A 26744-nucleotide genomic window follows, 5' to 3' on the forward strand; every position below is an offset into this window, starting at 1 on the left:
GCTTTCCAGCTTCTACTTTTTTTGTTTTTGTTTCTCCTACTGGCTCCTCTCATTATTGTGGGTTCATGCTTTAAAAATCCCATTACTGTCATTTTCATGGTGTTGTAGGAGGAAACAAAAGTAGATCTGTGTGTTCATCCTTATTAACTGCTTAACTCTCATCACTCTTGAGGAACATTTTCCTATCCTAACTTGAGTTCTCTCTTGATACCATTCAAATCTTTATTCTCCTCCATTTGTCCTTAGATATTTGAATAAAATATGTGTTTTTACGTGTAGCTCAGTGTGATTTAGGAAGAGTTCACTGACAGTCGCATATTTAAGCTTTTAAGTAGCAGGAAACAAACGATCGTTTTCCTCAGCAAAGCAAAAATAGAGATGAGACATATACATACTCAAATTTTTAAATTATGTATGTACAAGGTTAGCATTATTTGTAATAGCAAAAGACTGCTGGGGCGCCTGGGTGGCTCAGATGGTTGAGCATCTGCCTTCGGCTCGGGTCATGGTCCCAGGGTCCTGGGATCAAGCCCGCATCGGGCTCCCTGCTCTGCGGGAAGCCTGCTTCTCCCTCTCCCACTCCCCCTGCTTGTGTTCTTGCTCTCACTGTCTCTCTCTGTCAAATAAATAAATAAATAAAATCTTAAAAAAAAAAAAAGACTGCAAAAAACCTACAAGCCCATCAGTAGAGCACTTTTTTTTTTTTAAACATTTTATTTATTTATTTGAGAGAGAGAGCCCCAGCGTGCATGCACAAGCAGGGGGAGGGGCACAGGAAGAGGGAGAAGCAGCCTCCCTGCTGGGAGCCTGATGTGGGGCTCAATCCCAGGGTCCTGGGCAGAAGGCAGATGCTTAACCAACTGAGCCACCCAGGCACCCTAGTCAGTAGAGGACTTGTTAAATAAAACATACCAATCCACGCGGTAGCATATTATACAGTTAAAAAGAATGAAGCAGATCTTTATGTTCTGGTATGGAAGAGTCTGTAAAGGCATAATAGAGTAAGTATAGTATGCTATCATCTGGATTTAAAGATACATACCTGTATCTGCAACAGGGTTACCTCCTGGGAGAACTAGGTGACTGGGAGACAGGAAGTAGAAGAAAGACTTAGTTTTCCCTCGTATAACCTTTGTAGCATGTGCATTTTATACTACAGTCTTATATTACTTATTTTAAAAATAAAGTACTAGTGAATAGTTTTTTAAAGAATGAGCAGGGGCACATGGGTGGCTCAGTCAGTTGAGTATCTGACTCTTGGTCTCAATCTCAGGGTCCTGAGTTCAGACCCTATGTAAAAAAAATATAAATAAATAAAAGAATGAGCTCCATGACCTTTACTTGACATAATGCTCTCCCTGGTGACTTCCATCTTTCCAACTGTTACTTCTTCAAGATGAATATTGATTCCCAAATTCTTTTCTGGACAACTGCAACCCCAGTACTCTCTTATCTGATCTCCTTTGTTAGAAATGATTGTGTGCAGTAAAACTGTCACACACTAATTTGCTATGCTGCTGCTACTTCTTTTGTTTTTATTTTTTAAAGATTTATTTTAGAGAGAGTGAGCGCACGAGCAGGAGGGGCAGAGAGACAGGGAGAGAGAGAATCTCAAGCCGACTCCGTGGAGTGCAGAGCGCGACATGGGGCTCGATCCCATGACCCTGAGATCATGACCTGAGCCAGAGTTGGATGCTCAACCAACTATACCACGCAGGCACCCCTGCTGCTGCTTCTTTTAAAGAGTATCAACCATCTTGTATTAAACTTTCCATTTTGTATTTTCTTTGTGTTTTAGTAAGCCTTTTAGGGGTTGCATGGGGGTCTTGCAAAATGAGGAGTGGCCAGTGGAGAATATGTAGGCAAGTAAAAGGGAGGAAGTACATGAGAAAGAGTTAGAGGCTTCCTCCTAGCCTATAGTCTTTCACACGCACTTACCAAGCAGAGATTCATGTGAACCAGTGACCCCTTTTTATAAAATCCTAAAAGCCCCTGGAAATGTGAAGGCTTCACATTTTACATTGAATTAGCCCAATTATCATGACATCACTTTGCTAAAAGCACTTGCACTCAAGGGATGAGAGGTGGGGAGACAGAAGCAAACATTTTGAAGCGAGACTCACAAAATTTTAGAGCCAAAAGGGCTTGAAGATCAACTAGTCCAAACCCTTACTTCATAGGTCCAAGACAAGACATTGGAGGAATTCAGGCTCAAACCCAAGTCTCTTCTTAAAACCAGGTGAACTACACCATCCAGACTGTTGGAGCAGAGGTCTCGCCTGGATGAAAGATGGGGTTTTTCCACAGCAAGAAAGACAGAAGAGCACTGTGTCTGAAGAAGAGAAAAGAAAGCAGCAGGCGAAAAAGGGGTGGTTGTTAAGTTTTGTCTCCTCCGCAATTGTGTCCAGGGCTCCGTGGCAGTCTTTGTCAATAAAAGCCTATATTAGCAGAAGCCAAGTTAAGATAATCAGAACTAGTTTGAAACGCTGCAAACCTCAACTTCCCCTTACCCAGCCCAGTCTCTTGACTTCCAGAAACCAATGAACTTCACCTTAAAGCTCTTTAACGACCTTTTCACATCCCCCTTTTCCACACCTGGAGAAGGAAGTCAGAAGAGGACGCAACACAAACAGGAGCGGTTTCCCTATTTCTAGGGAATTTTCAGCAGATTTCCCAGTATCTACTGTATCGGGAAAGTGAGAACCATTTAGGGTAGGGTAGCCGTGGAGATATTGCTGGCCTCAGTCTTGTTTCCTTCCTTCTCTTTGCTATTGAAATCTTTTGCTTTGATTTCAGTAAGACACCCCACTTTTGCTGACGCCGGATTCTGCAGCCTCCTCTCTCTCGTCTCCATGCAGGGGGCGGGAACACGTTTTGAAACGAGCAGAGCGGGTGAGCACAAGAACCGGCGAGGTTCAATGGGGAATCAGTCCCATCCACCGTCTCCAGGTTTCGGAGCCCGCCTGGTCCGGACTACAAGTCCCAGGAGACGCCGCAGAGGGACGGCGCGTTCCAGTGATCCTTCCCTCACTCTCCCGGAGAGTGGAGACAAAGGTTCCGTTGGCAGCGCACTGCGGGTTGGTTTATTTTCAACGGCGGTGACGGAGGTTGGAAGCCCGGCCGACTGCAGGCGGGGGCGTCAGGAGGCGGAATCCTCCTCCCCGAAGCACTGGGGTGGGGAGGGGGGCGGGGAGGAGGGAAGCGGGGCCACGGCCCGGGGACCGAGCTGCCCGGACGGAGCAGGCTGAGGAGATGGAGGGCGACGGGGTGCCGTGGGGGAGCGAGCCCGTCTCGGGTCCCGGCCCGGGCGGCGGCGGAATGATCCGCGAGCTGTGCCGGGGCTTCGGCCGCTACCGCCGCTACCTGGGCCGGCTGCGGCAGAACCTGCGCGAAACCCAGAAGTTCTTCCGCGACATCAAGTGCTCCCACAGCCACAGTTGTCCCTCCTCCCCCACGGGCGGTGGCGGGGCCGAGCGCGGCCCTGCCGGCGACGTCGCCGAGCCCGGGCTGCAGGCGGGTAAGGAGGGCAGCGGCGGCGGAGACGGGGCTGGAGGGGCCAGCTGGAGGGCGGACCGCACCCCTGTCCCTGCAAAACAAGCCGGGAAGGGGCGGAAAGTGGGAGAAGGGCGGCGTGGCGGGGCCGCGGGGCCTGGGCGGGTCGGATCGGCGAGGCCGTGGGCGGGCATCCCTCGGGGCGGGGGCGGGCGAGGGGCGCCCAGGGCCGCCCCGAACTCCGGGAGCGGGCTCCGGGGCCCCGGGCCAGCGGGCCGTGCGCAGGGGCCGGGGTCCCCCGAGGAGCGGGGAGGGTGGCTATGAGTGGGGAGTGGGCCGCTGTAGTCGGAGACCCGCTTAGGGATAGAGGAGTGGACAGGCTTCAGAGGAAGAGCAGCAGGCAGGGTGCCCCTGGAGCCCGAGGAGGCCAGGGAACTGGAGTGCATTGTGTGTGTTGTGCGCGCGTGTGTGATTTTGTGCAATGTTTTTGCACCAGTCGCGAGGCAACTCTGTGAAGAAGCAGGAATGTACTCTAAATGGGGCTGGGGTCGCTGAAGCAAATATTTGTCTGATAGGTGCCAGGGAGTTGCCTGAAAGGTTGCTCGTGCTTATGGTGAAGAAGTTAGAAAGGGATCGGGTTTTTTGGTGGTGGGGCTGGGGGGGGGTGGGGGTGGGGGGTGCTGGTGCTGGTGCTGAGACTTCTTGCCTTGATTCTCCCTGGGATGTGCTAGAGTCCCTAAAGCACTTAAAATCGTGCAGGGGCTTTAATCTTTCCTAATTTCTCGCTTCATTTTCAAATGCTCTTGGTGGGGAACCGGAGGGTTTGTTAAGTACTGCGTCTAATTCGGAAATAGATTGGAAGGGAGAAGGGACTGGCGTCCCATGTGGACAAGTACCCCGGGGCCAACATAGCAAATAAGTCAGTGGGTTTAATTCAGTGATTCTCAAACTTAAGTGTGCACTAAAACCAAATTAGCATTAAAAATCTATCTCATGCTCTACCCCACATATAGAGTAGGTCTCATGGGTGGATCCTAAGAATCTAAACATGAAATGCCCCAGGGGATTCTGTTGGAAGTGGTCTACAAACAGAGTTTGGGAAGCACAAATTAGTTGCTCATAGCACATTTGAACAGGAGGCTCAGGACAGAATGAATTGTTGAACTCTTCAGAGTTTGTGTGTTGGGTCCTGCATTTCCAGAGTTGCATGTTTGATATCCTAAATTTGTCTGAGACTCCAGAAATGGTGACCAAAAGTAAGATAGTAAGATTCTGATACGATCTTAAATGATACTATTCCATTTAGTTGGCCTGGGTGTAATAAACATGGGAGGAAAGGCATGATAGCTTTTTTGGAGTTGTGGTTTTGACATGTGTGCCCAGAGATTTGCTGTTCTGAAAATGGACCTACCTACAGAGGCTGTCGGAGAACTGGCAAGAAGGACTAATGTTTTCAGAGATGATCCTCAGAATGTGTACTTTCACCCTCTCCCCCTAGCAGTGCTTTCTAGCAGCTTCCCTGCTCACAAGTTTTTCTTATAGCTTACCTCAGAGAGTTCTCTATTGCTGTTACTTTGTAACAACTATTTATTTTAGAATCACTACTAAAAAAAAATCAGAGAGATGGAGCTTTTCAAGGCACTTTGACACGCTCTTGTTTTTATTCTTTAAAAGCCAAGTTAAGAAAGACAAATGTACCCTTTGTATTTTGCCTCATTGGCTTTTCTAGTTGACTGCATCATGAACTAATCTTTGCGTATTGTATTTAACTAATTCTTCACCCTCTGGAGTTTGTCCATCTGAAATAAAAACCAGGGTAGGGTGCAGATGACTGGATTGGGAACAATTTGATTTTGTTCCATAAAATGCTTCCATTCCTTTCAGTATGGAGAGTTTTGTCCTTAGAGGTGAAAATGAGTTGATATCAGGGAAGATTAGTGAGGTGGCACTTACTATTTATATTTTGGGAATGCCATTTTTCCAGCTGTTTAGGTAACTGTGTTAGAAAGTAGAAACCACTCCTTAAAAGACAACTAGCTCTTGTTTTCTCCTTTTACAGGCTATCTGTGCAAGGTCAAGTTCACTCAGACTGTCTCAACTTTCTTTTGTGAATGTTGGTTTCTGAATAGGAACTCGGAATATTAAGAGAAGGAACACTCAAAAAATTTTTTTTATTCCCTTTATCTACTTCATCCAACCCCTACCCACCTCCCCTCTGGCAACCACAAGTTCTGTTTTGTTTGTCCCTTTTTTTTTCTTTGCCCATTTCTTTTGTTTCTTCAGTTCCACATATGAATGAAAGGAACAGTCAATTCCTAACCTAACAAACCTCTAGAAGTTTTGTGGTTGTTTTTTTTTTTTTAAGAATTTATTTATTCATTCGAGAGAGAGAGGGAGCTCGCACAAGTGGGGGGAGCGTTTGAGGGACAAGCAGACTTCCCACTGAGCAAGGAGCCTGCCATGGGACACCATGGGACGCCATGGGACTCAATCCCAGACTGGGATCGTGACCTGAGCCGAAGGCAGATGCTTAACTGACTGAGCCACCCAGGCGCCCCCTCTAGAAGGTTTTAATCATTTCAGAGTGGAAGTGTGCTTCTAGGTTGGATGTAGTATAGTATTTGAGCAACTGAAGATCATCGATTAACCCCAGATTTTTATTATATCACTTTTAACCACAAAGGAGATAGTAAGGACCCCAGAATAGTGCTTTCTTAATTTTGACAGTTTTGTATTCATTGGAGTCAGTTTAGAGAGTATATAACATACATGATGTTTTAGGAGCTAAAAAAGTACCTGTGCCTGGCCCGTACAAAGTAAACTGAGTTATAAGTGAAATTTCTTTAATTCCATTCCTCCTCTGCTGCCCAAATCATTGGCCTTCTTTTCACCAAACTCCAGGGGATGAGTTTATTTTCCAGCTTCAGAAGTAATGAGAAAAAGACTTTGAAAACTTCTTTGAAAAAAGTCAGAATGGAGTGTTACAAAGTAGCAGAGGGAAAAGTATTTTTCTTGTTTTGTGATCCAACAGAGTTCTTAGCTGTTGTAACATATCCTGAACGTTTGAAGACATTAGAATGAGTTGGAATGCTCTCCTCAGTGCTCTTCTCTGTGCTGCATTCCTTCAATCCTGTTTCCACTCCTTACTATCTGGATAACCTTGGGCACATCACAACTGTGCTGAGCCAGTTCCTCATCTGGAACCGGGGATTCCAACAGTAGTGCTTGCCCTTAGGGTTGTTGGGAGTTAATATATGGTAATGTGTATGTTTAGAATAGTGCCTGTTACCGTGCTGTGTAGGTATTATAGGTAGGTCATATTATTCCATAGTTATTCAGTAAACATTTGAGTATCTGGTATAGGGGACAAAGAGTCAAATAAAGACATTGGCCTTTGCCTTAGGCTAGTGGGAATCAGTCTTTCCCTTCTGTACTTTTCTCCTAAGAAAGAAAAAAGAATTATAATTATCATCATTACAGTGCACCTATTACTTGTTTCTGTTGGAGGAGGGATGAAAAGGACTAGGAAGATCTGAAGTCAGTCCTCTAGAAAGGGACAGTCTGACTTCAACCATATACGTAGGCAGCACCTAAAGCAGAAAAATGGCAGAGAGCTAAGGTATGGCTAGATTATAGGCATTTTATGGGAGTTACAATTCTTAGGTTTTTATAGCTTTTTGCCTTTGGTTGGCAAACAGCTTAGTTTCTCCAACATTCTTTGCCTTCTTTTTTTCACACCTAGTATAAACTGGTTGCCAGAATTTAAAAGAAAAGGAAAAGCACTAGTGCACTTATTTGAAATAGACATTTTTCTTGGACTCCTTAGACGGAAATCGGTATAGGTAATTAAGTGGCAGAGTGACATCTGGGGAAGAGACAGAAAATTGGGGAGAAAGGAGGTTGTTTACAGCCTGGTTTCATGGGGCTGCCTTCTTACCCAGCTGTGCGGTGGGAAGTCGGGTTGTGGGGTGAAACAGCCAGAGACTGGGACAGGTGTGCTTTCTAGAGAGTAGTTTGCCCTGATCTGTTTTGGCTCTTCGGTATAACCTCTGCAGGGATGGTGCTGTAATTGTGGTTCTTCCCTATGACTTTTATTACCCCAAGCATATCGAAAACTTTTGCTTTCTCTCTCAATTTTCTTCCTGTATGGAAGCAGTGATAGTGGTTGAAAAGCAAGCACAAGCATTGGAATCAGACCTGGGTTTCCTGTTGTAGTTCAGCCTCTCCTTCACTGTGTGACTTGGGCAAGTTGCTCAACCTCGTTGAGTCTTGGCTTCTTCCTATGTGAAATGGTAGTGGTATGAAATGCTGTATATCGTATGATTCCATCTGTGTGAAATGCCCAGAATAGACGAATTCATAAAGATAGTAGGTATGTTAGTGATTGCCAGCGAATGAGGAGAGAGGAAAATGCGGAGTGACTGCTAATGGATGTGGGATTTCTTTTGGGAGAGTGAAAATGTTCCGGAACTAGATTGTGGTGATGGGTGCACAGCTTTGTGAATATGCTAAAAAAGACTGAATTATACACTTTAAAAGGGTGAATTGTATCTAAATACATACATACACACACTCGAACAGCCACATCTATTTAGCACTAACTATATGCCTGCGCTAAGTGCTTTAAAGTAGATCATCTCTAAATGTCACAACAACTTTGGGAGACAGACATTAGCACTCCCATTTTATGTATGTATGTAGTTTGGTGAGCACTAGATTAGGAGGTTGGAGCATGGTGGGTTGGGGGAAGAATAAGAGGAGCAGAAAGATGGAATGTGGGACAGAACAGTTTTGAGCTGGAGCCAGATTCAGCCCCACGTCTCTAAACTCCCCAGTCCAATTCTGTTTCTGTGATTCCTTCCTTGTTTTCTGACCTGGCCATGAGAATATCAAATGCACCCTGGCAATGGAGAGATTTTGTTACAGATGAGTCATAGCCCAGCTATGGAGCCATAATTGACTCCAGCGGGAGACTTTATCTGATTGAATGGAGTATATGACACTACCTACTCTAGCCTCATATTCGTTTCTAGTCCCCGACATTTAGGGCACCCGGCCCCTCTTTGCTGATTTTGCTACCTCCCATACCCTGGGAGGAGCCTGGGAGGAAGCCCCCACCTTCCCATCCCCAAACACAATGGCTCTTTGCACCTTTACTTTTACAGACCCTCCCTTCCTGGGATAATCTGTTTCCCATGGCACAGGGCAGCCCACTATGAAAAGGCTTGGATAATTTTGCCTGCCTTTAAAAGAAAAGACGTAATTACCTTTAAGATTTGCCGTGTGTGTAGTTTAGTCTGAAATGTTATCACTGGTTTCAGTACGTTTAGTTCTTCAGCCTTGGAAGTGGTTTTTAAGGAAAGCACGGATTTAAACAAAAATCCATTCTGGTTTGTAAATTTTGTTTTGCTCTGTCTGCTTTCCCAGCACCTCCTTTTATTTCTCTATGCTTCTCTTCTCCATCTTACTTCCTGCATTAAATGTACTTCTCAAAAACAGTCTTTTGAAAATAAAACCTCAAGAAATACGTTGTTGAAGTAAAGGGAAATATGAATTTCACCTTATACCTTTTGCTCAATTCCTGTAGGTTCTGGACATACAGAACATGCTTTTTATATATGTTGTTTTGTTTGTATGATTGCTATGGATGTATTTGTTTTATCCCGCTTACTAGATTGTGAACCCTTAAGGGTAAAGGCTGTGTTTTATTCATCTTTGTATCCCCTGCAATGCCTGCCATAGTGCTTTATACATAGTAGGCAAATAAAATACCCGTTAGGGGCGCCTGGGTGGCTCAGTCGTTAAGCGTCTGCCTTCAGCTGAGGTCATGGTCCCGGGGTCCTGGGATCGAGCCCCACATCAGGCTCCCACTCCCCCTGCTTGTGTTCCCTCTCTCGCTGTGTCTCTGTCAAATAAATAAATAAAATCTTTAAAAAATATATAAATACCTGTTAAATTATTTCCATGGCTGGTAGATACTGGAATGATGTTTTTTTCCACTTCAGAAGGACATTTCCTCCCCCATAAAAGATAGGGATTTTTGTAAATTTGCCCACATTTTACTAGCTGGACCCCTAAAAAAGAACAATGATGCATTTGAGAGATGACTGATTAGGCTGGGTTGCATTATGTGCTGATACCCAATGATTTTCATGCCCCAAAGAATGAGTTGCATGCAATCCCAGTATGGCGGAGCATCACCGTGGTAAAGGAAATAAATCCTTAATATTCATTCACTCAACAAATCTTTATTAATGCCTGATTCAGTAGTGGGCACAGGATACACAATGGTGAACCACTGTCCCACTAGCTGATATTATTACAAGTTGATGTTATGGAAAGAAGGATTAGTGTTTCGTCATGTTCCCTCTAGAGGATTGTCTACAAATTGGTTATCTCCTTAACTCTTACCTGTCTTTGAGGGCATGGGATAAGTCATATGGGAAGTTGTAAGATTAAATGACATTAAATGACATTGACACAAAGAGGAGTTGAGATGCTTTACTAACTTTCTGACAGAGTTCAGGAAAATTAGGCCCAGTCTAACTTTGATGGAGTAATTGTGATTGTCTTGTTTGTATGGCTCAAAAGCAGAATGCATTCACAAAGATTGTTGTTAGAGTGGTTTTCATCTTCCTATCTTCTCTCAGAGCTTACTCAGAGGGAAGCCAGCATGAAGAATATGAGGTGTGTGGGTGCATGTGGTTTTCTCCCTAACAGTATTAAGACCTAAGGTGGGTTTGCTCCTTACTTCTTGTAGGAAGATAGTTCACCTCTAGGGATGAAGGGTTCTGCTTCTTACACAGTGCAGGGAGTCTGGTGGTGGTGTTCATAGCAAGGGTATAGAGAGTGAGTCCACGTGGAGGATGCAGTCTTTATTTCTTGACTCTCAGAGGTTGGTCTGGAGTCCCCCGTAGGATTTCCAGTCTAAGTCTAGGCCACCCCATGCTTGAAGATGGATTCAATTCTTTGCCAAATGAGGATCCTGGAATCTGACACCTTAACGAAGAACAGATGTAGCTGTGGTGGAGATAGGTGCCCCTTGCTCAGAGCTGGCAGCCAGCCTCTCTGAGAAAGTCCCCTTAGATAAGATACTCTTCCAAAGTCCAAACCAAGACTCTCTGAAGCAAAGTTGGCCAGAGCATGGGGACTCCTTGTGTCGCCTGTGGCCCCTGGTTGAAGTGCCCATCACATGCAGTGCTTTCTGTCTTCTTTAGCAGGCAGTGTGAATGGTTTGGACTACTCCCCAGCCTTGGGCCATGCGGCTGTGGGAGCTTTTTAACCACAGCTCTCTTTGGAGTTGGGCTTTGTAATGTGCTTCCGTTCCCTGGGGTGGTGTTCTCTGGGCAGGAAGATGGGAAGTAGGACTTGAGGATTGTTTTGCTTTTCACTTGTCTAATGAATAATGCCTCAAAACTATCCCGAAGAATGATGATAGGTTATGTACTCATAAAAGCCTTTGATTAAAGAAAAAAAACACACAAAACTCACACTTAAAAAAAAAAATGCTTTTATCCCTTGTCTTTATTCAGATGTTAAAAAAAAAGTCCAACTTTAGCTTCATCAGATTAAGAACTTTAGTGCCTGATTTATGCTGGACGTATTTTATAGCTTAGTGGTTTTTACCCTTTCCAGTTGATGTAATGGGGAGAAAATTACATTTCCCAGGATTTTTTTTTTTTTTTAATCAAGCCAAACTTTCCAGAGCAAAGACTAAGGCCCTGTCATAAATGCAGCTAGATTCAAGACTAATTTGAATAAAAGCTCACTCTTTATTTAATTAGAGGGACAGTGTCTCAGCCCATATGGAGTGTATTTTTTAAGAATATTGTGTACAACATACTATAGCCTTAACTTTTTAAAGATTTATTTATTTATTTGAGAGAGAAAGAGAATCCTAAGCAGACTCCCTGTTGAGTGCAGAGCCGGAATGGGGCTCAATCCCCCTCTGAGATCATGACCTGAGCAGAAACCGAGTCGAAGGTTTAACTGATTGAGCCACCCAGACACCCCCCCATTTTTAAAAAGATTTATTTATTTATTTTAGAGAGAGAGAGAGCGCAAGAAAGAGCCGGGGGGAGGGACAGAGGGAGAGGGAGAGAATCTCCCTGCTGAGCGTGAAGCCCTATGGGGGGGCTCGATCCCACACTGCTGAGATCATGACCTGAGCCGAAACCAAGAGCCAGACACTTACCCACTGAATCACCCAGGTGCCCCTAGCCTTAACTTTTAATATTATGGAGATATGTAGGTGCAAGGGGGAAATGTGCTGAGGCTGGTGGCGGGGGGGAAATAGCCAGTAGGAGAAAAGGCGTTCTTACTCTTCTGGCATACAAGACCCCACTGGGGGAGCCTGTTTCAGTTTTTCCTGAGTGAGTGAGTGGCCTGCTCTGCAACCTCTTATTCCATGGAGAGAAATGGAGGAGTTCTGCTGCCCCAACTTGGAAACATACTTTGTAACAGTGGGATACAAGTATGAAGAGGTGGAGAGGTGTTCCCTAATGCTAAGTAATCAGAAGGGACTTCGGCAAGCGATGCAAAGTCATGCAGCTTCTGGTGGCTTCTCGTTCAATGCACTGGGTGGTTACAGGTAATTTTTAGCAGCTCCTGTCCTGGAGCATGTTTGTGTGTGCCGTTTAGCCTTGAGGATTTGGATTCTAAGCCTGCTCCTGAACTGTCTACTTAGATGAGTGCCTTGAACTCCGCAGACTCTGAGCCGCCCATGGTACACTTCTATCACAGGAAGGTGGAGGAGAGAGGAGGTGATGTGCCGGGCAAAAGGAGGGACAGTGAGGAAACAGTTCCTCTTTCAGTTCTGTTATGATTGTATTCGATGTGTTTTTTACCTGTTGGGTTTTTTGTCAAGTAAAATTCTCTCTCCATCTCTTTTCCTGTGAGATCCAGAACTGGATACACTTTGCTGGGTATCCTTCTGGCTCATTAAAAAAAAAAAAAAATTACTTTGAAATAATTTCAAATTTACATAAATGTTGCCAGAACAGTATAAAGAACTTCTCTACCCACCTCCCGCAGATTCCCCAGTTGTTAACATTTTATTGCTTTTGCACTTGCTGGTGTTCGTGGGTGTGCTCTAAATCTCTCTCTCTCTGCCTCTATTATATCGACTGTTTCTCTGAACCTTTTGAAAGCAGACTGTTGATAGGTGGTCTTCTCTCCTCTAAACACTCCAGTGAGCCATCGTCCCCAGCAAGGACCTGCTTCTACATACCAGCGCGCAACTCCCCAAGTCAGGGCATGAACAGTGACGCGGTGCCACCGTCCAGTGCACGGACCCCCCTCACATTTTGCCAACTGTCCCAAGAATGGCTCTTTTTCTTTCTGATCCAGGATCCTGCCCAGCAACACGTGTTGCGTTAGCTGTCATGTGTCTGCGGACTCCCTGAATGTGTAACAGGTCCTCGGCCTCTCCTTGGCATTTAGATCTTGGACAGGTTTAAAGGGTAGGCTTTATATTCCATAGGATGACCCTCAACCTGGATCTGCCTTTTGTTTCCTCACGACTAGACTCGGTCCTGAGCTTTTAGCAAGACGAGGCACGGAAATGATGGAATGTGCATCACATCAGGGGTACTTGATGCCAATCACCCCCATCCCTGGAGATGTTAAGCTTTATCACTGGTTGCGTTGCCGTCGTCTAGGTCTCTCCACTTTAAAGTCACCATTTTTTCCCTTTGCAGTTGATTAGTCTTTAGTGGGAGGTGTTCTAAGATTTTGCTGAGAATCCCGTTCCTGAAAACACCTCCCTCCGCTAGACCTCAGCACCCATTCACAACTCCCACCTGGCTCAGTGGGATTTTCGTATCTCTCATCCTTCTGTATTTCTTAGTTGGTATTCCATGGTAAGGAAGAGTTTTCCTTTTCCTTTTTTTTGCTTAGCAGTTTATTCAGTTTTTTCAATGGATTATAATCCCTTACTATTATTTAAGAACATTTTTATGCCTCATTGTCCCTGATTTGGTCAGTGACACCCCTCCCCCCCCTTGAGCTGGTTCCTCTGTCCTTTTGACCCATTCCCATCATGGAGTCATTCTTAATGGTTATTCAGTGTAAGAGGCTCCCAAGGGACAGAAGCTAAGCCATCTCTGGAGCTTGGGATTGGGTTCCTTGGAGGAGCCGCTTCCTTCTCTGCATCCCATAAGCTACAGCTGCCCACTGCCTTTCTGTTCCCTCCGCAGCGCCACCAGCCTCAGCAGCAGTTTTGCCTGGAAGGGAGCTTGTCAGCAGGCTGCTGAGTTTGGGCTCTGCATTTCAGGGCTCCCATGGTGTAGAAGCTTCCAGGGCCGGCCATCTCCCTCTTCCAGGTGCCAGTACAGTCTTCTTAAAAAAATCATAGAGACCTTAACATGACCTCCAGGTAGGATAAGTTACTGACATTTCTGCCAGCTCGACTTTTCAGCTTTTGACAAGAGCTTTGGCTACTTGAGAGCATTTCAATCTCTAATCTCCAAAACCATTCCGTTCCACCACAGTGTACTTGGTCCTAAGGATTCTGAAAACCAGACTACCTGGGCATATGTTTTCCTTAAATTCTCCCGGGCTCCTAATGTCTCCCCTGTAATTCAGAAGCCTTTAAATTGAGCTGATGGTCAGAGCTTGTTTGAGAATGATAAATAAATGTTTCGTGGAAGAATTCTTTCTCTCAGCTCCTGGGATTTTGTACCTCAGTAGAAAAATTTTCTACGGTAGTAGAAGAACCGTATGACATTCATTTCTCAACTTAGGAGTTTGTCTTTTTCTCTACTCTTGGCACGTGTAGTTCATAAGAAAAATGTCTCACTGCTTATTTGTGGAAATGCATATTTGTGTCACTGATTACTTGAGCGAATTATTAAATCCTCCCATAAAATCCTGTGCATGTCACTCACTTTCAGAGAGGACTACAAGTTCACTGTTAAAAGCGAGGTAAACAAACTGGACCCAGTAGCGGGAAGTCCTCGGGTGCCAGGAACAGGCTTGCAGTAGTAACTATCGGGACCTGAATTGACTATGAAGCCCCACCAACTGTGTGAGTTTTAATAGTATGAGAAGGCCACGGTAGAGTCCTGTTCACCTCCGTTCACCTACTCCATATCGTGCCTTCCCTACCTTGGCCATGCCCTGGACTTCACTCACCTCTCCAGTGTGTATTAGTGATGGAAATGGAAAACAGGCAAGGAGTGTGCATTGACATAGATCCATTGCCATTACTCCAGAAACAATTTAAATAAAGTATCCTAATGGGTCACTAGAGACATAAAAGGTCATTAGCATTTCTTCCCTCCAATTCTTCCTTTTTGTAATAGTCTTTTTTTTTTTTTTAAAGATTTTATTTATTTATTTGAGAGAGAGCACATGAGAGGGCGGAGGGTCGGGAGGGCCAGAGGGAGAAGCAGACTCCCTGCCGAGCAGGGAGCCCGATGCGGGACTCGATCCAGGGACTCCAGGATCATGACCTGAGCCGAAGGCAGTCGCTTAACCAACTGAGCCACCCAGGCGCCCTTTTTTGTAATAGTCTTAACCTCAAATGCAAAGGATAATACAAGCTGATAAGAGGAGCATGAAAAATTTCTCTGAAAATTTATTTTTGTTTTTTTTTTTTAAGATTTATTTATTATTTTAGAGTGTGCATGTGAGGGTGGGGGGAGGGGCAGGGGAGAGGGAGAATCTCAGGCAGACCCTGTGCTGAGCATGGAGCCCAACATGGGGCTCAATCCCACAATCCTGAGATCATGACCTGAGCCAAAATCAAGAGTTGGATGCTCAACTGATTGAGCCACCCAGGCACCACCCCCCCCCGAAACCTTTTCTTTTAGAAAGGGACTCTAGAGATCTTGGGCAGAATAACAACTCTCTTTAAAAATGTGCACCAGCTAGTGGTACTAATGTGTTTTTTTCCCTCAGGCTTTATTTATTCCTCATGATTTTGAGAGAGTTTTTGACAGAGTTTTCATAAAGACTTTGTCAGTCTGCTTTAAATTGGGTTCCTGGGGTATGGAGCCCACCTGAGGATTCTTTCCCCCTCCCTCTGCTTGAGCTCTCTCAAATAAATAAATAAATCTTAAAAAAAAATAATAAATTGGGGTCCTGCAATCACCAAATTGTGTTTGGCTCCAAATTGGGAAAAATGTGGTAGTGGGTGCAGGGGAGGAAAAATTTCTCTTCTTTCCTTCTGGAGTCTCCAGCCGGGCCTAAGAATTAAACTGATGTAAGCGGGTACACAAGAGAAAAGCATACACATTTTATTACGTTTTACATGTACATGGAGTCGCCACGAGAGATGAAGACCCAAAGAAGCAGAGCTGAACATTTATGTACTGAATTGGACAAAGAGAAGTAAGTTATGAAAATGTGACAAGATAGAGGGGCTAGGGCAGTTCCTGGTGGAAAAGCAACTAGGAAGATAAGGGTTAGTGTAACAAGGCTTATTTGTACTGATTTTTCTTGGCCTCGACTCCAGGTCTCTGGTGATAAGAATGTTGCTTTACTTCTGGTATAGGGAGTTCATCATCCAGATGGGGGTTTTATCTCCTGCTTTCAGGAAGAAAAAGGGGAGGAGGTCAGAATGCCCTTCTTATGGTGCTGTGTGTCAAGTCCCTTGAGCTCAAAATACCCTTTCAGATGACACATTCTGCGGCTCTTCACTGGCCCTGTTTACCACCAGGTATTGAGCTGGCCCCCTGAAACCTAGGTCTAGCTCCTGCACTGTCCTGTGTTCCATCTCTTATCTGCTTCGATAAATGGAGAAACATGGGCTCTGTTTTGTTTTATTTTTCAAGCTGCTGGTTCCTCATCTGTAAATGGGGATAATAATAGTCCTTGTCTGGTAGAATTGTGAGCATTAAATGAGATGAGGCAAATAAAGAGATGTACTTAGAAAGAGCTTAGTAAATGTAACTGTGGGGAGGAAAATAACTTTTTCCTTTGCCCTTCTAGGTTCTTGGCCAAGACACCCCTGTGATAAAAAGACACATTAACGGGAGAAAAACAAACAAGTTTAATAATGTGTATACCTCTTATATGCGGTTTTTCCTCCAGGAAGAACTCTCCAAAAAGGTCCATGCCACCACCTTAAACATCATCTCCAGCTAGAGACAAAGTTGTTGGGGATGGGGAGTCAGTTATGGGAGGTTACCAGGAGGAGCACTGTGAAAAAGGTAAACGTTATGCATTAAGATAAGGGTTTCTAGAGATTTAGACTCATCTTTCCCTTCCTGGTACAGAGAGGGAGACGCCCTTGCAAATGGAGATTTCCCTTGTACCTCTGTAAGTGTCAGTGTTTCTTATAAAAGGGTAACTTGTGCTCAGTTTGTAGAGCTTCACCTGTGTCTGCTGTTATTTAAAAATAACTAGCTTAAAATAGCATGCCAAAGAGGCTTATTTTGGGGTGGTATATTTTGCTCCTCTTTGTGATGGAAAACAAATAAACAAAATGGGTTGCTACTGTAGATGCTTTTCTCCTCCCCCTTCTAGTTGGAAACCTTTGTTTAGAACTAAGTAACCCTAATCAAGATGATCTGTATTTAAGAAGCATCCAGAAAAATAAATAAATAAGAGCCTTGGCTTGCACTTAAGACAATTTGAGTTGCGTTTTCCTGCAGCTAGTGTTGGCAGGGTTATTGTGCTCCAGCTGAGAAGCCCTGCTGGTCCCTTCTGGCAGCCCCAGATGCAGATGCTGTTATATTAATTACAAAAGAAAACCTGATTAACTCGGAAGTCCTTAAATTGTCAGCGAGGCAGCTGCTCACGCTCTGAAGCAGGTCTTCTTTCTCCCTCCTACTGTCAGGCCACAGTTTGGAATCTCTTCTTTAGAGAGCTGCTGAGACTGCACTCTCTAGGTCCTCGGAGCCCCTGGCTAGTTCAGTCAGCTTTTTGATCTGCTGTTATAGTAGTCCAGGGAGAGCTTGCATGATTAAATTCACAGATAATTTAACATAAAAACAATCAGCCCAACCACTCATCCGCCTCAACTGTTCGTCTTGCACCAGTTAAAACCTGATGGCGTCCTGGAATTTTAGAACTGGAAAGATGTTAACGATGATGTCATGCACTTCCCTGAGTTCACAGATGAGAAATCCAAGGCTGAGGAAACTCAAGTGAATTGCCAAAGTCACAGAGCTAGTGAGCAGTGGAGCCTGGGATTCACAATCTGCCCTCCTCCCTCTGCTTTTCCTCTTGCTTGCTGCACTCTTCCCTCCCTGGACCCTTTGCACTGGAGAGGTGGGGAGGGAACCGATCTAGTGTTGACTTTGTTTCTGTCCCGTCCGTGCCCTTGTTCAAATCTGGTAGGCCCACGTCGGAGATCAGTGGAAAAGCTCAAGATTAGTGGCAGAAGTGAAGGACTTGAATAGTGACATATTGAAAAACAGATGGCGACACTCATATTGAAGATTTTATGCAGTCCACTAGTTGCCCGGAGAACCCCGGCAGGACAGCGCGTGGAAACAAAACACAGCCCCCTCTCCCATTGCACTGGTCTATGGTGGTTTGTGCCTAGCTGGTTTATTTGTAGTGGCTGTTTTTGTCACTGCAGAGATGGAGGGGAGGGTGATCGTTTGGGTCAGATGATTAATGGGGTGTGTCTGTTGTGGTTTTGGCAGAGGCGGCATGTTTTACTGGCTCTCCTATAGTTGACACTTTGTCTCAGAGGTTTTGTGATCTCGCCCTCTGGTCCTGAAAAATGATGAGTTGGTTTTAGTTCTCTGTTACCCACTTTCCACGCTCATTTAGGTTTCTTTTTTTATCATGTGTCAACTTTTGTGGTAGGAGTTATGGAGGCCGTCAGCATGGGCTTACACCTGGAGCCTATCTGAGCATCTGAGCAGCATGGGGAAAAGAGGAAGGGATGGAAAGTATGGCTGAGAGTGATTCCAGCTGGTGAATCTATCCTCACAGCTCAGGCTGACACCATTGTAGTTCATTTCTGTGCGGTGAAGGGGGAGGTCCTCTTCTGTTGTCCACATCCACCCTCTGCGTTGAGATGAAGGTTTTTAGGAACGACGGTTGCCCCTGGACTTTCCTGAGTACTGGTGGAGCGACTTACAGCTTTCGGTAGATAATTCTCCACAGTAAATGGATTCTTACACAGAGCAAACAAGCGCATAACTTGAGTCCTTGCTAATTGTCAGTCACTGGGTTAGGTGTTGAGGATACAGAGAGAAATCTGATGGTCCTTCTTGCTTTCGATCATTATAAACAGATAACCAGAATAGACTGTGGTAAGTGTTGTTGAGTTGGGAACGAGATACAAAGGGACTCGGGACTAGCCCGATGCTACTTGCTCAGTGCACATACAAGCAATTGGCTACGTCCCCTTCCTTTTATTTATTTTAAAGATTTTATTTTGAAGTAATCTCTACACTCAATGTGGGGTTTGAACTCACAACCCCAAGATCAAGAGTTGCCTGCTGTACCGACTGAGCCAGCCAGGCACCCCTGTCCCCTTGCTTTTAGATCGTGGGTCAAAGATTGGACCAGTGGTCTGGTGTGTTACGCTTGGGCTTGGTAAACCTTGCACACAGTTAGGCACTCTGTTACCACTCCTTGCTTTTTCAGAGGAACCCATCTCTTTCCCAGGAGAGTTGATTTCCTTGTCTTGGTGTCCCGATGTACACACGCAGGCCAGGTGTTGGGCTTACAGACAAACACGGAAGGAAGGGCTTAATGATATGCACGGAGGGGTTTGGGCGAAAGCAAAACCTTCTTGAAACCTTTTGGTGGTGCCGTTTGTGGAAGGGAAGGGGGTTTGAGGATTTGTAACAGGATAGATAGAAGCTGAAGCAGAAGAGCCTCTTTTTTTTTTTTTTTTTAAAGATTTTATTTATTTATTTGAGACAGAGAGAATGAGAGACATAGAGCATGAAAGGGAGGAGGGTCAGAGGGAGAAGCAGACTCCCTGCCGAGCAGGGAGCCCGATGCGGGACTGGATCCCGGGCCTCCAGGATCATGACCTGAGCCGAAGGCAGCTGCTTAACCAACTGAGCCACCCAGGCGCCCGCAGAAGAGCCTCTTAAATCAGACCTCCCTTACACGGACGAAATAAACAGCTTACGAATGGCTTAACAGCTCACACACAGTGAAGTGACTAAATCTAAAGTGAATACTTTTCAGGGGCGCCTGGGTGGCTCAGTTGTTAAGCGTCTGCCTTTGGCTCAGGTCATGATCAGGGTTCTGGGATCGAGCCCCGCATCGGGCTCCCTGCTCGGCGGGAAGCCTGCTTCTCCCTCTCCCACTCCCCCTGCTTGTGTTCCCTCTCTCTCTGTGTCTCTGTCTGTCAAATAAATAAATAAAATCTTTAAAAAAAAAAATAAAGTGACTACTTTTCAGCTGGTGCCACACAAAATTTCAATAAAGATGTATTTGGCCCAGAGATCAGCCTTCTTCCAGCCTAAAAACCCGGGTCTGTGCCTTTCTGAACAAACTCAGGGGTTGCCTGAATCATAGACAGGAGCAGGCAGGTCGGGAATGATTGCGTTCAGAATCTGAGAGGTTCAGGTCAATGAATTGCTGGTTCCTTTTCCCAGGCAGAGGTTTCTCCCCCTTTAAGAAGCTTTTTGTTCTCTCTTGAACGATACTTGATGTATTTGTGGAAGCCTGCCATTTACATGAGTGTGGTTGTCCTGAGTGGATGTTTCTGAGATAGATCACATTCCTCCTAGATTTACCCGGATTTTCTCCTAACAGGCAGTTCTTCCCTTTGTCTTACTCAATGCCTTGTCCTCCGTAAACTGAAGGAATGTGACTTGATCAGGAGTTACTGATCTTCACCGAGCACCCGAAGTTATATGAGAATGGACGGGGCAGCTGGGATGCTGTCACCAGCTATCAGAGGGACGAACTGGAAAAGATTCTAGAACTAAGGCAAACTTGAATAACATTTTATTTTGATGTATGCATATGTAAAGATTAGCTCTCCCTCACACACACAGAAAAGATTAGTTCACACATTTAGTTATAAAATATGTCACAAATGAGGAAAGTAACAAGCTAAAACTGCAGATGGTAGAGTCATTTAAAAGGGCCTTCTATGTGCAAGTATTAGGTCTTCTGTCATGAAGGTTTTCATTTTGACATCTTCGGGTACAATTTCTCCTTGGATTCATGTCCTAGTTTGTGTAGTGTTCTCTGGCTCTGCCAATTTAAGGATCTCGAGATTGTGGTGGAGTCCTGGTGCACTCCTTGGGCTGGCCCTGCACTGCATGCAAAAGGAGTGCGGAAGGATCAGGTCCCTGCCACCTTTCTAGGTAGAGACACCTGCTCTGGGGACAAGCCAGAAAGGGGACTCCTGTTCGATCTTTGAAGAGCCTTTTCCGGCTGAGATGTTTTCCTGGTGTCTCGTCCAACCAAGAGCTTCCTAGAAATTGCTTCCCTAGGGCCCTGCCATCCTGACTGGGTCTCTGGGAAAGTCTCTGTCTACCCCTCCTCACTGTCTCTCTATACTCCTTTCTCCTTCTCCACCTCCCCTTCCCCAACCAGGCCAGCTGAGCTGCATTGCCTTCCCACCTAAGGAAGAGAAGTACCTGCAGCAGGTTGTGGACTGCCTTCCCTGCATCTTGATCCTTGGCCAGGATTGTAATGTCAAGTGCCAGCTGCTGAACCTGCTGTTGGGGGTGCAGGTGCTTCCCACCGCCAGGCTGGGCAGTGAGGAGAACTGTAAGCTTCGGCGCCTCCGCTTCACCTATGGGACTCAGACTCGGCTCAGCCTGGCGCTCCCCGGCCAGTACGAACTAGTGCACACGCTGGTTGCTCACCAGGGCAACTGGGAGACCATCCCTGAGGAGGACCTGGAGGTCCAAGAGGACGGTGAGGACGCCGCCCCTGTTTTAGCCGAACTGGAGGTGACGATGCACCACGCTCTCTTACAGGTACCGGTCTCATATTTATACAACAATTGCATACACATATACCAGCTTTTCCTGTATTTGAGCTTTCTCACAGAGCGATTTGGCAACATATAGTCTTGGCTCTGAGCATCAGCTGATAGAGCACATAACCTAGGAAGTTGAAAAACACACAAGGCCCTAGCAGCGCCTATCCCGGAGTCTGCTACCATGTGGCAGGACCCAGAGCAATTCGCTTATCTCCTTGCCCCCTCACCTCCCTTTCTACAATAGAAGGAATGTGCTGCTTGCATCTCGACAGGCTTTTACAGAGTAATTATGATCAGGGCCAGAAATCCTTTTTCAATTCTCAACAGGAAGGCATGGCTAGAATTGTCTCCAGCCATCCCTTTCTAAAAGGAATGATAAGATGATGGATCATTAATGCCCTTACTCGAGTTGAGATTGAGTAAAGAATTTTGTGCGTTTTTCCTTAGACCTAGCCATTATTTACTAAGTGGGACAGATCATGTCTCCTACTTTCTAAGGAACTGGAGAACCTGAGGACAGGTCTGGCTCAGTGTAAAGAGATATGGGGATCCCGTCATCCTGAAGGATATCTTCTTCTCTCTTGAAGTAAACTCCTAAGGGAGAGCACAGCTCTTGCGGTGACTTCCAAGAGATCATACCGACTATCTGGTATTCATTTCTCCACTTAGGAAGGACTCAACTCTGGTGCTAGGCTTTCTGTCCTCTATAAGCTGGGACTGGGCTATGTGATTAGACCCAGTGGGGATCAGCAAAGAATGTGACTGTGTCAGGGGTCAGGAGTGGGTAAGATGAAAAGAATGCAGACCTGCTCAGAACAGAGAGTCCCATCACCTTGATTAGCTGTGCTAGGAAGGAAGGGCTAGTTTAGCAGGACTAGGAAGTTTTGTTTCTTCTTATAACCTCTGCACCTACCCCTGTTCTAAAAGGCCTGATCTCCCAGTCAATGAATGAGTCCTTTGGTTGTGGCCATGGCCTCTGACACTCTAGAAGTAGAAACTGTCATCTCATTTCCTTCCAGAGACTAAATTTCTTTTATCTTGATAAATGCTAGAGGGGCTATGTACACAAGCCAGCATTTTCTCTGAGCAGAGTTTCATCGGTGGCTTTCCTCTGTTTTTAGACTAAGAGCTCACACTCCTTAGGTCCAGGATGCTGAGAGGGTTCTTGCATAACTCTGACAGCAGCTCTGACAGTAATCCTTGTTTATTAACTGAGGCTGCTTGGTTGACCCGTGAACTTCTTCACAGTTCATAAGTATTTGAGCCACATACAATCTTTCTGTGATATACTGGCCCGATCTGGTTCCTTCAGGTTCCAGGGGTTCAGTGGCTTTCAGACTTTTCTAGAATTTCATTCACTGGGGTTATCTGGCTGGCTCAATTGGTAGAGCATGCTACTCTTGATTATGGGGTTGTGACTTTGAGCCCCACATTGGGTGTAGAGATTACTTAAAAATATTTATATATATGGGGGCACCAGGGTGGCTCAGTCATTAAGTGTCTGCCTTCGGCTCAGGTCCTGGGATTGAGCCCCACATCGGGCTCCCTGCTCACCGGGGAGTCTGCTTCTCCCTCTCCCACTCCCCCTGCTTGTGTTCCCCCTCTTGCTGTGTCTCTCTGTCAAATAAATAAATAAAATCTTAAAAAAAAAAAAGAACGTCCTGCCCTTTCTTTTAAAAAAACATGTGTATATACATATATATGTATATACACATATACACATATATATAAAGAATTTCACTGTAAGGAATAACATTTTGTATCAGGACCTAGTACATATATACACATATACATTTTTTTAAAGATTTTATTTATTTATTTGAGAGAGAGAGAGAGAAAACACAAGCAGAGGGGAGGGGTACAGGGAGAAGCAGACTCCCCGCTGAGCAGAGAGCCTGACGCAGGACTCAATCCCAGGATCCTGGGATCATGACCTGAGCCAAAGACAGATGCCCAACCGACTGAGCCACCCAAGCGTCCCTACACACATAGAAATAACATTTCATGAAATAATACTTTTACTTTTTGTAAAACACACTGTCTTCTCTTTTCTATTTGATTGCATTTTTTAAAACTGATGGTAGCAACCCACTAAATTGATGCTGTTAGCTGCTACACTCTGACCTGCAGCTTAAAAAACACTGTTAAATAGCTGGTCTGACTGCTATTGGTCGGGTGGTGATTCTTCCTGTTCTTGCCTTTTAAAAACAATCTTGGACTGTGAACAGAGCCATGTGCAGGAGAGGCTCGTGACTGGATTGATTTCTCTGGGTCCCTTTCATTTTATTGGCTTTAATTTTTAATGCTCATTTACTTCTGTTGCATGAATTGAGGCAGTTCGAGCAAGTGCCAGGCAGGAAAGTGAGAGCCGTCCCCCGGGTGCACCCTCACTGGGGAGAGCTCGTCTGGCTGCTCCCGACGTGGGCTGAGCACTCCACTGAGGTAACAGGTGAGGGGGCTACTTGGTTGGAAGTTGAGGTACCAAATCAGCTTTCCCTCTGCACAGGTGAAATATACTTTCTTTCTTGAGGAATACTCTCTTGTCTTGAGGAATTCTCTAGCCTCTTGCGTTCTGTTTCATGTGGTTTGTGAGGCTTCCTTAGCCAGTGTTTCTCCGGATCTGCTTTATTCTCCAGTGGTTTTGATGTAGAAATAACAACGGACCCCAACGGTTCTAAGTTTGGAACCCCTTGACGCCATGCCTCAGAGGTCCTTAGGAGCCCTTGTGGAGCTCAGGCCCTGCTCAGCCACCACAGTCAGGCTCCTGTCTTCATTGCATTTGTGGCCTCGGTTTCGGGAGCTCACTGCTGGGGGTGCTTCCCAGCTACCTTGAAGATTTGTGTGCTGGTGAAAAAGATCTTTTTGTTTAGCTCCAGTTATATTTAGGACCAGTGAGTTAGTTCCAAACAGCCCTTCCATTTGATTTGCAAAGGGGCTGGTAAAGAAAGGAAAACTTGGCTCAAGGAAACCAAGACTGAATTAGGGGAAATGAGTTGTTCATTTTCAGCTGTCAGATTCTCAAAGCAGTTTCCCCTACCCTCTTATACAATGGTCATTCTTCTAATACGGTGCTTTAAAGTCCTCATAAATTAGCCAGTTTCAGTGTGTTCCAGAATAGGCTGACCCACATGGACCCACAGTGCTTGGTATTCCCAGCTTTTTAGCTCTGGGTCCCCTGAGATTCTCAGTTCATCATTCAACAGCAGAGGAACAACATCAAGTTGTTAGTTTCCGTAATCTCTGTTATTGTTAGAACAGTCATTTTCCCATTGGCAACACATTTCACCAGGTCTGTCTCCACGCACATGCCTCCCCTTCTCCACCCTCCCCCTCTGTGTGGCATGCATACCACCACCTCCTCTCACTAGTCCCATGGCACACGGCCGTCTGCTTTGGAGTTGCCTCAGTCTGGGGGGGCGGTGGGGGTGGTGGTGTGTGTGTGTGTGTGTGTGTGTGTATTTTTCCTGTGAACACCTATGAGAAAAGGAGTAGCAAGGAGCCAAGAGGATTAAACTCTCGCAGTCCGAGGTGGGACTCCTGCAGCCTGGCTGGTGTCTCACTCGTGGTGGCGCTGACAGAGCTTTCGGTTCTTCTGCCGGCCTGTTTATCTCCACCCTTGGGACAAACGTACGTGTCGCCTGACGGCCAGACTGCCGCATGCGGACATGGTCATTGGCTCAGGATGGTGTCTGATGGGGTATCTTTCGGGGAACTGAGGTAGACTATAATGTTTCCAGGAAAGGTCTGATGACTTGGAAATAAACTTTATTTTTAACTCTAACCAGTTGGAGTAGTCGGTCTCAGGCAATAGCTAGCGATGGAAATAATCTATTTTTAATGTCATACAGACCTAGGTGTTTTTAATTTCTCAGCAGTTAATACTTTCACAACCCGAAATCATTAAAGGATTTTACTTAAAAATAACAAAAGTTTATGCAAAATTTTAGCCCCCAAATTTACTAAATACTGTTTGTTGCTAGAAAACTAGCTTCTCTCGATTTTTGTCTAGTTTTTGGCATTTATGATGGTGTCTTATAAAACTAAATCTGTTGTGTGTTGTGCAGCTTTCCTTAGATACCATATCTTATCTTGAATGTCTCTAGATTGAAAGATAACAGTTGATTCGCAACAAAACGGAAAGAAGGCTGGGTGAAGGTCCTCGGGGCAAAAAGATAACCGTTGGGGGAGATAGTATATGGAATTGGGTCAAAAATGGCCATTCTAAGGAAAAAGACCCAAAGTTGGGATAACATGTATAAGATGGAGAATGGCACTCTGGAGATAAAATTACAGTAAAGAAACCATGATTTTATGGGGCAAAGAGAAAGGGGAACTCAAGTGTTATGTTAAAAAAGGGTATCAGAAGTCCAGGCAAATGCGAAAATATAAATTCTTTCTAGGCAGCAAGCCTGTACCCTTCATATTTAACATCTCTCTTGCCTCTCCCCTAACACACTAACAGGTGTAGTGGAACGTAAGCATCCTGCATATCTGCATGTGTTGCTCTTGGCCAAGAAACCTGCAAATACCTACTGCAGGTTAATTTACCTACTGAGGATGTGGGTGGTTTAGAGGCAAGTTTTTTTTTTTTTTAATCCCTATGCTCACTAAAATAAAAGTAAAAAGAACAGCTTGAATCTGAGGCTGTTTTCTCAGTTCACCACCAGGGATTCATTTGTGGCCTTCCAAGGATAGCTCTTGGGGAGAAAATCTGGCAAAGATTATAGTCTTAATCTTCCTCTTTGTCTCTTTTCTAGAGTCCCATCTACCTCTTTTTTTTTTTTTTTTTTTAAGATTTTATTTATTTGTCAGAGAGAGAGGGAGAGAGAGCACAAGCAGGAGAAGAGGGAGAAGCAAGCTTCCCACCGAGCAGGGAGCCCGATGCGGGGCTCGATCCCAGGACCCTGGAATCATGACCAAGCCGAAGACAGACACTCAACTGACTGAGCCACCCAGCCCCCCCACCCCTTTCTTACACCCAGAGGCTTCCCTGTTTTCACTGTGTCAAAGATCTGTGTGTGTTTCACCTGGAGTCGAGGATGGTGGGGATAGGCAATTCAGAGACTCGGGTTGAAAGTACTGTCACCAGGCAGAAACTCTGTTATTGGGGCTATTAAAAATGTTCTCTTTTTGACTTCTTTGATGGTATCTCAACCAGTCCTGCAAGTTTGTTCATGGCAGAGCCTTTCCTTCATAGGATATACTTTTTAACCTGGAACACTAGAATTGTCAGGATCCCTAAAGTTATCTTGTCCATGCTTTATTCATCTTTCAGAACTTGCCCAACATCAGCCCAGACAGTTCCTGACACACCGTGGATGTTCAGTAACTGTTAAAGTGTGCTCTTGGTAGTCAGGCGGACCTGGATTTACATCCTGGCTTTGTC

At 45.3% G+C, this 26744-nt stretch overlaps 1 protein-coding gene across 2 annotated transcripts in view; it reads left to right on the plus strand.

The window, feature by feature from the left end:
- The first annotated feature begins 3095 nt into the window (after positions 1 to 3095).
- The window catches only part of DSTYK (dual serine/threonine and tyrosine protein kinase), a 48286-nt gene continuing 24637 nt past the window's right edge, over positions 3096 to 26744 (plus strand). The window contains exons 1-2 of one of the 2 annotated variants that reach the window (XM_021686550.2): positions 3096 to 3517; positions 20965 to 21353. In XM_021686550.2, the coding sequence (XP_021542225.1) occupies positions 3253 to 3517; positions 20965 to 21353 (654 nt within the window). In that variant the 5' untranslated portion in view covers positions 3096 to 3252. The remainder of the gene's footprint in view (positions 3518 to 20964; positions 21354 to 26744) is intronic. The other variant, XM_044916316.1, reaches the window with a different exon arrangement.

Source organism: Neomonachus schauinslandi, chromosome 6, assembly GCF_002201575.2.
Source record: "Neomonachus schauinslandi chromosome 6, ASM220157v2, whole genome shotgun sequence".
Lineage (NCBI taxonomy): Eukaryota > Metazoa > Chordata > Mammalia > Carnivora > Phocidae > Neomonachus > Neomonachus schauinslandi.